This window comes from Terrapene carolina, unplaced genomic scaffold (genome assembly GCF_002925995.2).
Source record: "Terrapene carolina triunguis isolate 2854851 unplaced genomic scaffold, T_m_triunguis-2.0 Scaffold89, whole genome shotgun sequence".
Lineage (NCBI taxonomy): Eukaryota > Metazoa > Chordata > Testudines > Emydidae > Terrapene > Terrapene triunguis.
Window position 1 is genome coordinate 23,563,025 of NW_020664440.1, and position 15,067 is coordinate 23,578,091.

Consider the following 15,067-nt stretch of genomic DNA (forward strand, 5'->3'; position numbering starts at 1 on the left):
CAATATTTCAATCTTATTCCAACATGCACTTTGATAGCAATCTACCAACCATAGCCAAACATTAATGTAGGAAAAACCATGCCAAATTAGCTAACTTAAGAACATGGAGCTTATATGTTTTTTTAAAAAGTATTACTTATTAGAGTCTCTGCACGCCACTCAATCATTGGCATTTATTAAAAGTTTACAAAAATCTTGGCAAAACCACTTTTCCCCAATGATTGACTTGCAAATTTTACACAAAATTTGGTTCCAAAATCTGTTACATATGGAAAAAAATCACCTCCGACAGCTCCCAGAAGCTAACCTGAAACCACTGTTTGAAAGGAGCAAGTACATTTGGAAACTAACACACATTCACACATGTTCTGCTGGGTAAAATCCACTCCACAAGGCCAAACAGCTATTTTGACATAGGCTATGTAACAATAAAGCTGGAAGGTAATACTACCCTTCATGAGAGCGGGATGGTACCTTCTTAATCTGCTTTATACCACAGGGCTGATCTATCCTTCAACCACTGTCTACTAGTAATTGGCCTTGTTCTTCATCCTTCCATCTCCTTTTAGACTTTAGATCCCTTCCAGACTACGGCAGGAGGCTCACTAGCCCTACCTGCTTACTCACTGCCAGAGCAGGGGTACCTCTACACAGCCAAAGCTGTGCACAGGCTAGTCTACCTGAACTAGCTTGAATCCCAATAGTGTGGATAACCGTAGTAATGAAGACAGCACAATGCAGGGTTCAGTGCAAGTAGTACGAGCCCAGCACAGACCTTGTGTATATATTCTGCTTGCTCACGCATGCCACGCTGTTTTCACTGCTACTGTACTCTCGGTAGCTAGATTCAAACTAAGTCAAGTAGGGTAGCCCCATGCATAGCTTTTGCTGCGTAGATACACCTTAAATGAGACCAGTGCCCTGCCGTGGCCCAGCGCCATGAGAATTCATAATTCAGAGGGAAAAATGGTCGCTCCCAGTTGCTATGAGGCCAAGGGAGACATGCATGAAGGGAAAGGCAGGAAATACAGGGTCTTGTAAAAAATTACCAGTACATGCCCCATACATATGAGGCTTGGGTGGTTCTATCAGGGTTAACTCTGGTAAACCCCTCTCGGCTTTGAAGTAGCTCTGGGTCACAGATCCAGGCACCCCCATCTCTCAAGCACTGCAAACTAAGTATGCCTGACCTCTCTCACTACTAGTCTCATCTCCATCTCTTCACTTTAGCCCCCTAATCTCCTTGAGCATGCACTCTCCTCATGCTGCCTCCACTTCCTTCAATGCTCTCTCTGGATCGCCTTACATCTGTTTTTAATCCCCTGTAGGCAATTAAACTGTTTTACCAAGTCTAAAGACCTCTCTTTTCAGTCACTTCAAATACCTCCCGGATCACCCACTTTATTCAATTCCTTTCTTAAGGTACTTCCAACATCAAGAAATGGGTTTTCAGCTTCTTTTTAGTAGCTGAGTCATGCTAAGATTCTAGAAAAAAGATGCTTCTCGCTCAACTATCAGGCTCAAACAACTATCTATCATGACATTAATGCAGAAACTAAGAAACAAATGGAAGAGATGCAATAATATCAGGTCACATCTTAAAGACCTACATGCCATAATAAATTCTACACACCTACACACACACACACCTCTTCCCTCTTATTCCTTGTAGAGCCTTTCCAGGCTTAAGTAAGTCTAATATTTATGCTAGGGTACTTTAACAAGAAATGAAATAGTCTAAATATCTATGACTCCCTGTGAGCCATGGACAGCTAGACTCAGGATAACTTAAACCAGCTGGCTTAAAAGCCAAAGGATAAGAAAAAATAATCCCAAAACGTTTTTAGAAACTCTTAAAAAACATTCCCCTAAAATGGTTTCTGTGAAATATGTAGAAAAAGATTAGGCGTTGACTATCATGACTGAAGTGACTTGTTTAACTTACAGAAAGGTTGAGAATAAATTAAACTATTTAGGTAGTGCTGATAATCAAAAATTAAATGGCTAATTTCCAAGGCTTTCAATGGCCCCTCTGGGAGATCATCTATCCTGCTGACTTATGATTTAAAGTTGCTGGGAGTTGGGACAATTCAAAACCCTTGAATGGAGCAAGACCCACCCTATTCTGCCTGCTACTTGCTGGCATCATACCAGGCTCTCTCTCTCCTGTCCTATAAACATGGCATGCTTATGAGTGGACAGAAGGGTTTGGGGGCATGGGCCTCCTCCAGGCTGGGTCCCACATTCCCTGGTACAGCATATTTTCCAGGTGCTGCTGCTGCCTTGACCTAATGTGGATGCATTTGATGTCTGTAGGCTTCCAAAACAGATATAAAGAATATGATGTATATTTCTTCCTAGGCCATGGGCGCCATCTCATTTCATTGACAATTACATCAGGTAAGGTACCTGAGATCTATTATAGTCATTCTGTAGGATCTAAATTCGTATTATTTGTTTTGCTTCCTGCTGTGACTGGATGTTTGCGCTACAATTTTGAGAATCAAGATACCAATTCAATTCTATTTGTCATCTAGTTTGTTATCTAAAGACTGATAGGAACCCTATCCTGGCCAAACTGGTAAGTTGTGGCCATTGTCCAGGTTGCAGCCAAGTTTAAGGATTAGTGCAGTCAGTTAATGGGAATCCTGTATTACAAAATCTTCAAATAGATGGGAGTCCAACAACAGTTCCTTTTTGGCAAATAATTTGTCTCTAGCTTTAGACAACATCTAAACTAAAAGGTCAATCTGTAATTCAAAGATATTTATCTAGGTTAGAACACAGCCTTCTGAACACAATTTGTGCATCTCCCCTACAATACCATGTCAGTCTGGAGGAAATTAACTACCCCAGCAAAAGGATACTGGCAGAATAGCCCTCTAACAAGCTATACTAATTCTATGTAGTGTTCAGATATGCACACTGATTGGTATGAAAGTCCCAACAACCAATGGGAGCAAACAATCCCAATTCTCTGAAATATCCCTTCAATAAGAATAATGCAATAAAGCTTAAGGAAAATTTTAAATTGAATATCAAGAAAACTTCAAGTTGATACTGTCTCCCACATGAAGTGTGGTGGCTGTTACACTTAATTGGCCAACCCACTAAGCAATCCTGCACAGGGACATAACTAGATCACTTATTAAACTAGAAACTGAAAACACATGATTTCATATTCTTCCCGTGGGTTTTTGGAAATTTTTACTTGGATTTTAAGCAGGTAGAGGCGGCAGATTGTGAGATGCAATAAGCATGAAGCTGTCACCTGGTCTGCAAGAAGGGGATGCTGGTGAAAGAAATATAAGTGAGCAAAGTTAGCCAGAAATGTAAGCAGCCAGGGCAAATTGCGGAGATAGAAAGTCCAAAACTCCTGGTGCCATCCAGTCTTTTATAAGCCTAGGATCAGGAACAGGGAGAAAAATCTGCCTTCGGATCTTCAAGTTGGCAAGAATAAATGGGCAGTCTTCTAGATTGGAGGATAGCTATTCATGGGAATGGCTGTAGACAGTAAATTGTATAATGAATAAGAAATGACATTTAGAACATGTAGAAAACCTTATATAAACTGGAAAATATATGTAAGTGGAAACTGACCCAGAGATACAACTGTATTTTCATGTTTAGTACATTTCCTCTCATTACTGTACTACACTAGATTTTCCCTGACACCGATACATAAATGCATCTTCTGTTCATTGGACTTCACTATATACAGTAATCGGTGCAAAAATAAATAAATTCTCTTACATTAACTGGTTTCCTATTCAGGATGATAAGGTCAAAGCACTTTTGATATAGTACAAAATAAGTTATGTACATCATGCAGTAGTATGGAGATCAGGCTTAAGAGCTGTAAGCAGACACCTTTGAAAAACGCTTCACGCAGTTTAGGTAGAAAGTAGGATTTGTATGCTTGCACCCTATTGCTATTAAATATTTTTTGCAAAATACATTTACATGCAATGACCCAAAAACACCTTCCCGCCCCAAACTCTTTTTAGTAAATTTTGTGAACTGGTTCTAAGGTATGTGGGTATTTAGCAGATCTTCAAACAGCTGGTTCAATCCAACATTTTCACAATGTTAACATACTTTTTATTATATAGTAAACCCCAAGTACAGGACAGTTAACTACAGTTCCATAACAGAGAACTGAGAATGTAGTACATTCGCTTCAAAATAAGAATACAGTGTGTATACCCCCTGAAAGTAAAAGAGTTTATAACACAATTCCCCATGCACCAAGATGCAAATACATCTTTCTAATTCTTATCTAGGTTAAATGGAGTAAAATCTTTTTTACCATCCAAGAAAGTGTCCTAAGTTATATTAAAAAGAAAATGGACACAGTACCATCCAATTCAACATAAAACAAATACTAAAATCTCTCTCTCATCAATCTAAAATTATTGCACATTTATCTGGTGTTACTGAGGATTAATTTTTTTATAAACCCAGAAACAATTCTCGGCAACAGTAATTAGATACAGCTCAGCACTGTGTCAGTTCAAAGCCCACTTTTGTTCCTCACAAAATGTTCTGTGTACAGCAATTTAAAGAACAATATTTCAGTGTACTGTTGAAGCCCAATCAGAAGATTAATTTTTGCTTCAAAACAGTCAGCTGTACAATCAGGTAAGTGAAAAAAGTTTCCATAATTAAGAGAAGTCTGGAAGATGTAATTCTGTAGCAAACATGGCAATGTCACCATGCTTCTTTATGACACATGGAAGAAGGTACATATTTACATTAAAAGGCAAAGTTAGTTAATGAATGTTTAAAAGAAAAAACAACAAAGTATAATCTGGTCAGCATATTGTTAAGTCTTCTATATAATAAGCATACCCTCCACCTCTATTTTGTCTTCTTGCGTAATTTGTGCCATTTCACCACAGATACGTCCAAAGATTCCAGTTTTAACAAGATCAGTAGCCTCATGCTTCGGACTCTCTTTTCTTCTTCCCATCTTCTCCCAAATCACTGTCTTCTGACTGGCTACTGCTAAGGACTACAAATTGTCCCTCTCCACTGCTCTGAATGGGTCTACTGGAAGCAGCTATCAATCGGCTCTGCTCTTCCAAGTCCTAATATGGGAGGCAGGGAGGAAGGAAGAGAAGGGGGAAAAATATTCACTTCAGAACTTTACACAGTGAAAACGAATTCCAATGCCCCTCTGCAAAGGTGGAAATTATCTTATTTAGAGCTATGCACTGGCAACTTGATTAGTAAATGCTTTGTAGAGAGGAATTTAAAAGATTCTATAGGAAACCAAGAAAAAACGGTTACTCACCGTCTCGTAACTGTTGTTCTTCGAGATGTGTTGTTCATATCCATTCCAAGCAGGTGTGTGCGCGCCGCGTGCACGCCAGCCGGAAGATTTTACTATAGCAGCGACCGTAGGGTCGGCTTCGGCGCCCCCTGGAGTGGCGCTTTCATGGGGCTGTATATAGGGGCCAGCCGACCCCCTCAGTTCCTTCTTGCCGACACTCCGACAGAGGGGCAGGAGGGTGGGTATTGGAATGGACATGAACAACACATCTCGAAGAACAACAGTTAAAAGAAGGTGAGTAACCGTTTTTTCTTCTTTGAGTGATTGTTCATGTCCATTCCAAGCAGGTGACTCACAAGCCCGAATCTAGGCGGTGGGGTCAGAGGTCACTGCAGACTGGAGTACTGTGCGGCCAAAGGCAGCATCATCTCTGGCCTGGTGCGTGATGGCGTAGTGCGCTGTAAAGGTGTGGATTGAGGACCAGGTGGCCGCTCTACAAATTTCCTGTGTCGGGACCTGGGCCAGGAACGCAGCGGAAGAGGCCTGCGCTCTTGTGGAGTGGGCCGTGATAGGTGGGGCTGGTATATTGGCCCGACTGTAGCACTCCCGGATGCAGGTTCTGATCCAAGCCGAGATTCGCTGTGATGAGACCGGGAGCCCTTTCATCCTGTCGGCCACGGCAACAAAAAGTTGGGTTGATTTCCTGAAGGATCTTGTCCTTTTAATATAGAACGCGAGAGCCCTGCGAACGTCCAGGGAATGCAGCCTACGCTCCTTCGCAGAGGAGTGCGGTTTTGGATAAAACACCGGGAGAAAAATGTCTTGACCCATGTGAAATGGGGAAACCACTTTAGGGAGGAACGCTGGGTGCAACCTGAGTTGGACCTTGTCCTCGTGGAAGACGGTGTATGGAGGTTCAGATGTTAGAGTTCTGAGTTCCGACACTCTCCGGGCTGATGTGATAGCCACCAAGAACGTGACCTTATATGAAAGATATAACAGCGAACAGGAAGCCAGCAGCTCGAAGGGGGGGCCTGTGAGGACAGACAGGACTAAATTGAGGTCCCAAGCAGGGATGGGTTGACGAATGTGTGGGAACAACCTGTCAAGGCCCTTGAGGAAGTGACCAACGAGCGGGTTTGCAAACACTGAGGTACCCCCCGCTCCAGGGTGGAACGCCGAGATGGCAGCAAGGTGTACTCGAACCGAAGAGAGAGTCAGTCCCAGGTGTCTGAGATATAGTAAATAGTCCAGGATAAGAGGGATCGGGGCGAGCAAAGGAGCATGACCCCGTTGTGTGGCCCAAAGCGAGAAGCGCTTCCACTTGGCCAAGTACGTGGTCCTTGTTGAAGGCTTCCTGCTGCCAAGAAGGACCTGCCTGACCTGATGAGAGCATTGCATCTCCACGGGGTTTAGCCATGGAGCATCCAGGCTGTAAGGTGGAGTGACTCCAGGTTCGGGTGAAGGAGGCGACCGCGATCCTGTGTGATCAAGTCCGGTAGTAGGGGCAACCTGAGGGGCACCCGCATAGACATGTGCAGGAGAGACGTGTACCAGTGCTGGCGCGGCCACGCAGGCGCTATCAGGATGAGCTGAGCGTGATCTCTGTGGGCCTTGAGGATTACTCTGTGAAACATGGGAATCGGGGGAAAGGCGTAAAATAGCCCGTCTGCCCAAGAGAGGAGAAAGGCATCTGTTAGAGACCCCGGACTGCATCCCATGAGGGAGCAGAATTGACGACACTTCCTGTTCTCGCTGGAGGCAAACAGGTCCACCTGGGGATGACCCCCAGAGCCGGAAAATTGAGAGTACTATATCCCAGCGGATAGACCACTCGTGACCCTAGAACGAGCGGCTGAGGGCGTCCGCAAGCCCGTTGTGCGTCCCCGGGAGGTAGGATGCTGTCAGGTTCTTTACGCAAATGTCCCATAATGCGAGGGCCTCCCAGCACAGGGGAGAGGAGCGCGCACCACCCTGTTTGTTGATATAGAACATCGTTGGAGTGTTGTCCGTGAGGACCGAAACGCACCTGCCTGCCAGCTGGGATTTGAAGGCTATGCATGCGAGGTGCACCGCTCGTAATTCCCTGACATTGATGTGCAACGAAAGATCCTCTCGTGACCAAAGGCCTTGGGTTCTGAGGCCGCCCAGATGTGCACCCCATCCCCGATCCGATGCGTCCGTTACCAGGGATAGGGAGGGCTCGGGGTCGAGGAAAGGCCCTCCCACGGGTCGAGCCACCATTGAAGGGAGTCCAACACCGGCCAAGGTAATGTCACCACTAATTCTAGGGAGTCCCTGACTGGCCGATAAACCCCTGCCAACCAGGACTGGAGTGGGCGCAGTCTGAGTCTGGCGTGTCTCACCACGTAGGTACATGCCGCCATGTGCCCTAGTAATTTGAGGCAGTTTCTTGCTGTGGTGGTCGGGTAACATTGGAGGCCGAGGATAACGTTGGACATAGTCCGGAATCTGGCCTCTGGGAGATATGCCCTGGCATGTGTCGAGTCCAGAACTGCCCCTATGAATTCGATTTTTTGGATTGGAGATAGTGTGGACTTGGCCTCGTTGAGTAAGAGGCCGAGCTCGAGGAAGGTCTGCCTGGTAAAGACCACCTGAGCCTCCACCTGCGCCTTGGTCCTGCCCTGGATGAGCCAATCGTCCAGGTAGGGAAACACCTGAATCCCCTGCCTGCGCAGGAAGGCTGCCACGACTGCCATGCACTTCGTGAAGACCTTTGGGGCTGCTGACAGACCAAAGGGCAGAACCGTAAATTGTAGATGAGCATTGCCCACGAGAAACCTGAGGTAAAGCCTGTGCTGAGGGATTATCGCAATGTGAAAGTATGCGTCCTTTAAGTAGAGGGCGGCATACCAGTCTCCTGGATCCATGGAAGGAATGATGGAGGACAGGGAGACCATGCGGAACTTGAGTTTCTTTACAAACTTGTTGAGACGCCGCAAGTCCAGAATAGGTCTGAGGCCCCCTTTCGCTTTCGGTAGTAGGAAATAGCGAGAGTAGAAGCCCCTGCCCCGTAGCTCCTGAGGAACCTCCTCTACTGCCCCGATGCGAGGAGGGACTGAACTTCTTGAAGGAGAAGTTGCTCGTGAGAGGGGTCCCTGAAGAGGGACGGGGAGGGGGGCTGGTGGGGCGGGAGGGAGGAGAACTGGATAGAATATCCCCTCTCTACCGTGCGAAGCACCCAAGCGTCCGATGCGATCCGGGCCCAAGCACGATAGAAGGGGGACAGATGTGACGAGAAGGTATGGTTGGACAGATCCAGGGTTCTGACTGGGAGGTCGTCCTCGACCAAGCCATCAAAATGGTGGTCTAGGCCCCTGTATAGGTCTTGGTTGGGCAGATGACTGGCCGAAGGGCTGCTGTTGTTGTCTCCTCCTACCCGTCCTTGGCCTTCTGCGCAAGGCATCCCCTCGATTTTGAGGCTGGTACGACCGTGGGGCCTGTGGTGGCCTGAACTGCCTACGCTGGGTGACCGGGGTGTGTAGGCCTAATGAACGGAGGGTGGTCCATGAATCCTTTAGGCTATGAAGCCTCTTATCAATCTTCTCCGAGAAGAGCGTTGGCCCTTCGAAGGGGAGGTCTTGGATCGTTTGTTGGACCTCATGAGGGAGGCTGGAAACTTGAAGCCAGGCTCCGCGCCTCATGACCAGACCAGTCGCCAATGTGCGTGAGGCTGAATCGGCCGCGTCCAAGGCCACCTGGAGGGAAGCCCGGGTAATCAATCTCCCCTCTTCAACCAGGGCTGAAAACTCGGTTCGTGACTCCTGTGGAAGGAGGTCCGCGAACCTAGACAAAGCCGAGCACGTGTTATGTCCATACCGGCTCACTATGGCTTGCTGATTGGCAATGCGCAACTGCAGGCCCCCCCGTTGAATATACCTTGCGCCCGAACAAGTCCAACTTTTTGGCCTCTCTATTTTTGGGGGTAGCTCCCTGAAACCCTTGGCGTTCCCTCTGGTTGGCTGCATCTACAACTAGGGAGTCCGGGGGAGGGTGTGTATAAAGATGTTCATAGCCCTTGGATGGAACAAAATATCGCCTCTCAGTCCTTTTAGCCGTAGGGGCCAATGAGGTTGGAGTTTGCCACAAGGTGCGGGTTGTGTCCGTAATGGTCTTTATGAGAGGTAGGGCTACCCTGGACGGGCCCGACGGGGTCAGGATGTCCACCACCGGATCTGTATCCACCTCGATCTCCTCAGTCTGGATCGAGAGGCTTTGGGCTGCTCGAGTAAGCAGCTGTTGGAGGACTCTATTGTCCTCTAGGGCCGGTGCCGCTGAAGTTCCCGCTACTGCCTCATCCGGAGATGAGGAGGAAGAGATCCCCTGAAGAGGGCCTTCATCTACCCCCTCTCCTGCTACGAGGGCCTGTGGCACACGGTACTCAGGCTGCGCGGCCGGTGTGGGCTCAGGATGAGGCACCGCGGCCGGTACTGGGGTCGACACCGAGCGACGAGGCGTGCTGGACAGTGCCTGCGGCGTTGGAAGCAAGGTCCCCGTCGGTGCCGTTGTTTGGCTGGGCGGTGCCATGTCCCTTTGTGGCACACTCCTGTCAGACGGCGGTGCTGGTGGTGGTGGCATTAGCGGCGGGGCCGCCGACGTCGAAGAGACAGATGCGGCTCGTGAGCGGGGTCCATACGCCTGACCCACTGACTGGTGGTAGGCCCACGGCATCCAGAACGGCCACTGGGGGGGGGGGGCGGTTGCCACTACTGCTGCCACTGCGGTGGGTACGGTTGGGTACTCGTACGCGAGGACGATTGCCTACTCCTCCATCTGTTAGAGTGGTACGAGTCCACCTCCGAGTCCGAAGTCTCTGAGTACCCACTGTCGCCGGAGAGGGTGCTGTCTGCACCGGTGCCGCTAGAGTGGCGCGGCGCGGGGAGAGCATTGCCGGTTTGCCCCTAGATTGATAATGGGGTCGAGCAGTAGCCGGAGGTTCTCTGCACCGGTGCGGCGACACCGGCACCGGGAGGCTCAAGAGGTCTGAGGCGGCCTCGAACGCCTCCGGCGTCGATGGGAGGCGCACTTCCCTCCATCATATCCGGGGATCTAGGCCTGTCCGGACTCAACCGTATCCTCTCCGGGGCGGGAGTCAACGGGATGGCTGAATGGGTCTGCGGCGCGGACTGTCCTGTAGCACTCGTGGACGGCGCCGGCCCCTTAGAGTCCCAGTGCGGGGAGTGTTCCCTCACAGGTCTCTTCTTTTTAACCGGCACTGGTGATGGGGAACGATGTCTCATCGAGGCTGGTTTCTTGTGTGCCGACTCTCTCCGGTGCCGGGGTTTGGGGGCCTTGGCCTCACAACTTATCGCCGGTGCCGGGGCACTGCGCACCGAGGATGAAGTGCTGGGTGCCGGCTCGGTAGGCCCGGGATCTGATTGCGGCCGCAGGGCCGCCTCCACTAGGAGGACTTTAAGTCTCTGCTCTCTATCTTTGAGAGTCCTGGGGCAAAAAGCCTTGCAGATACTGCACCTATCTCTTTGGTGGCTCTTCCCTAGGCACCTTAAGCACGAAGAGTGCAGGTCACTCTTCGGCATGAATTTCCCACAGTCCCAGCAGAGTTTGAACCCTGGGGACCCAGGCATGCCCCAGCGGGGCAACGAAAACTTGGGGAAAACCCCCCAACTATATCTATCTAAGTTAACAGTAAACAACAAACTAACTATTTACAACAACGACGGAACACTGCCACGATTGCTGAAGAGCAAGTGAAGTTCCAGCTAGCTGTCACCGGCGGTAAGAAGGAACTGAGGGGGTGGAGGGTCGGCTGGCCCCTATATACAGCGCCATGAAGGCGCCACTCCAGGGGGCGCCGAAGCCAACCCTACGGACGCTGCTATAGTAAAATCTTCCGGCTGGCGTGCACGCGGCGCGCACACACCTGCTTGGAATGGACATGAACAATCACTTGAAGAAGAACAAATAATTTCAGTGACCAGCGTAGACTGATTTCAAGCAGAAAGGAAAATTTAAATAATCAATTTTAATCTTGTCTTGCATTTGTACTTTTTAGTTATTTTCCTAAAAAAGTTTGATTTTTCATTTGGTGGCGGTAACCATTAAAAAGTATTAATTTGCAACTAAATTCAGTTTTTAGGCTAAATTTGGTGCTTCTTTTTGCTAATCAAGAGGATAGAATATATCTACAAACATTTATTTAAGCTTAAATTTACCTTCATTCAGATTCTTAATTTGTACATTTATTATTTTAGAAATTAGTGAATGATGCATTTCTGATTACTAGATGAATATTAATTTTTTTACTTGTGATGTATCACATTGTATGTGGATGGAAATCCAAATTTAATTAAATGCACAGAAACAGTGTTTACATTTTTTTTTAATTTACTAAATAAAGCTACCTTAACTGTACTAGATACATTAAAAAAAAGTTCATCAAAACATTTTGCATTTTAAACTAACTGATTTATTGAAATATTATCTTTAGTGAATGAACTGAACTGATGGTGACCAGAATGTCCTTCAAGATTTTAGAACTAGTAGACTTCATTCTCTCACATCTAGTTTTTATTCATAGACCTAAAGAGGAAAACCTTACTGCTGTTTCAACTCCCACTGGTTTCTGAACTTTGAATGAGCTAGTTATTGAACTGAACTAGTTGAATAAACTGAAATGCAGAAAATATTCTTTGCACCTGCAGAAGAGGCGACTGCTGTCAAACACTGGTTCTATATGTTTTCCACCAATTAAGTGGTTTGACTTTAAAAAAAAAAAAAAAAAAATTTGCAGCAAACATATACTGCTTAATTTTCTTTAAAATTTAAATTAAATTATTTTAGTAGGCCTTAACATAGGCAATCATGATTTCAAATATAATTTTAATAGGTGTTTTTAATTAATCTATATTTAATTTAAATTACAAATCATTTTAATCATCAGTTTTATCCACCTGGGCAGTAGCTAGTTCTATGTGAACAACTAACAAGAAAACATTTTATTCTACTAAGTAATGTATTCATATTCCCAGCAAACTCAGTTCTAAACTGATGAGCATTATTGCAGAAGAACTCAAACTTTGAAATACAATATGACATTTATGATCTCTGATGTATAAGATTTCATAATAGACCATTTGATTATGGAGTTTTATTAGTTGTTAATTTTTTTTTAAAGTCAGTAAAACAATGCAACAGTAACAGTTAGGTTAACAATATTTTTAGAGTTACACTTTGACTCTGCCCCCCAGTTGCAAGTAAAAGTTGATCATTTTTCAAAAGGCTAAACTTTTAAAAGCAGTTTCTATATAAGATGAGTTCAAATACATCATCTGTTGCATCTTATATGCATGTTTTCTCAGGTTGCTTCAGTCAGGATCTAGACTAAAATTTAAAATATTAAAACTTGCTTGCAGCATCAGATCAAGGGGTCCACTGCTGTGCACCCCTTGCAGGGTAGCAGGGTATGCTCAATGCCTGGGGGGAGGCGGCATAAATTTGCAAAGCTGACTATCAGCACTGAAAATATGAGGCCTTTAGCCTAAAGACTGACATACCATCATCATCCACAAAGAGCTTGGCTATAACAATGCTGCCAACCGCATGGAAATTTTAAAAAAAGTTGAACCTTTACTAAAGTTTAGATTCAGGAAGTGACGCAGAAATAAAATTGTTCAGATTTAACCCTAAAATGTTTCTATAGTCTAAGACATACAAAGATGTCAAAATCCAAAATTTAGTACATTTAGCAAATAAAAAAAAAAAAAATCAAATTGGCTGAGTTTCCAGGTAAAATCAAGCCCACAGCGTTTTTTCTCCTAATGAATGTGACGTTGTAGTTTGGGGTACAGTGCCATGAAAGCAGCATGTAGGTTAATAAATAAGAAAATATTAGTACTATAAGTAATCATGAGACATACCTTTTCAATTTGCTTTTGTTTACTGAGTTCTTTCTGTTGTTTCTCTTTTACTTTGTCTATTTCTTTTTGTTTTTCTGATGCTCTACGATCCTAAAGAGGTAAAGATATAATAAGGCTAATCTTCGTAAATTGGGATATATAAAACACTGCCACTTTGTAGGAGTTTCCTTAAGATAGTTATATCAATGTTTGATTTAATGAAGTATGTGTACCATTATTCTTACCTTAAAATGACTTATCTCTGCTGAAATGAACAAAAAAATGTATCTGCAATACCCTTTTCCAATCAGTCTTAGTATGAATCCTATTAAATCTTTATCACTTCTTGACAAGTTTAAATATCACCTAGATACAATGCAATAGACTCTGTAGAAATTCTTAATCTGCAGATTGCTGCCAGACACAGTGCTATTATCTATATACTTAGCATACTGCATTTTGCGTGTACACACCCACACCTTTTTCCCCCTACTTAAGAATCTTACCAATTCTGCATGAAAAGCAATCTGTTTTGCCAGTCCAACAGAGTCGCAAATCTAAATATAAACAAATTGAATATTCAGAAAGTATGAAAAATAAATATTCCTTTAAAATTAAGAAAAATTCCCACAACTTCAGAAAGACTTTGTGTATTAAAGCGCTTTCAGATCCTTGGACTGACAGCCTGACTTTTTTTTAAATATACAAAAAAAAAAAAAACCCACTTCTAAAGATTTCTTCATACAACTTGAATGAGAACTAAGACCTTGAAATCCACTTCAGATTTGAAACAAGATAAAAGTGTAAATAACATGGTAATACCTTTTCCCCTTCATTGTTTGATTCAAATATATAACAGACAGATGTTGTATGGCTCTCAACTCTCCCTCCTGAAGACCGAAGCACAAATCCAAAAAGGCGTTTATTCTCCTGGTGTGTAGCGTACAAGACTACACTTGGCAAAGGAAACTGCCAAAAAAGGATGAAATAATGGGAATTTAAAGTTTGGTCTACACATCTTTGAATACCAGATATCGATATACTGTAGCTTACTAAAATAACAAAATAAATGGACATGATCAGTAGAAAGAATGTTATTATATCCTGATCAAATTGCTGGATAATGCTTTTGGCATTGCAGCAAACAAACAGGTTATCAAAAACATTCAGTGACCAAACACATGCAGATCTTTCAAAAATGTATATTGTGCAGAGAGTAGTGTAGCATTTGCATACAACTAATGTTACAGTGAAGTCTGAGTTCCTGTTTCCTTTCTAAGCATGTGCACGCACACTCTTTTTCAGATACTCAGCTCTCTCATAAAAATTCCTTCTGGGACTAAATTTTCAATATGTGGTGTCAGTCCAAGGATGGATTGTTTTTGAAAACTATGACCTGAATACATTCAGGAACTTTGAGCACACACACACTTTTTGTATTATGTTCAGTTGACATTTTTGCACTCCCATAATTAAAAAAAGGCTGAAGCTAGAAATTTCAAACTTGGGTTCTTTTCAAAACTTCACAAAAGATGGAAAACAACCCAAGTTTGAAGAAAATAGTTTAAATTAGTTTTAAAATTATGACAATTCAAAGTTAAAATAGTTACACCACAATTTTTTTTTAATTTAGTTTTTTTGGAGTCCTCATACTAAAACAGTTTAGAGCACTGGGCACATGATGAATTGCCTTATGTCACCTTTAACAGCTTACAGCCCTAAGACAGCTCTGCACTTAAGGCCTTAAAGTTCATGAATGCACAGCTGCTTTTAGCATTGAGAAGTTTTACATACTTCATCTATTACAAAGAGCCATTAAGACACTTAAGAACACATTTAATTCTCTTTGGCTCTCTAAAAAAGACCCAGAGATCAAATGTAAAGCATTATTGTTCATGCAATACAGACTAAAACA

The 15,067-nt window shown here is 44.4% G+C and overlaps 1 protein-coding gene across 1 annotated transcript in view; it reads right to left on the minus strand.

Annotated features, from left to right (window-relative positions):
• Nucleotides 1-2,228: 2,228 nt before the first annotated feature.
• The window catches only part of APPL1 (adaptor protein, phosphotyrosine interacting with PH domain and leucine zipper 1), a 49,720-nt gene continuing 36,881 nt past the window's right edge, over nucleotides 2,229-15,067 (minus strand). The window contains exons 19-22 of the mRNA XM_024220986.3: nucleotides 13,975-14,121; nucleotides 13,659-13,709; nucleotides 13,174-13,263; nucleotides 2,229-5,090 (exon numbers count right to left, since the gene is read on the minus strand). Coding sequence (XP_024076754.2) covers nucleotides 4,941-5,090; nucleotides 13,174-13,263; nucleotides 13,659-13,709; nucleotides 13,975-14,121 — 438 coding nt within the window. The 3' untranslated portion in view covers nucleotides 2,229-4,940. The remainder of the gene's footprint in view (nucleotides 5,091-13,173; nucleotides 13,264-13,658; nucleotides 13,710-13,974; nucleotides 14,122-15,067) is intronic.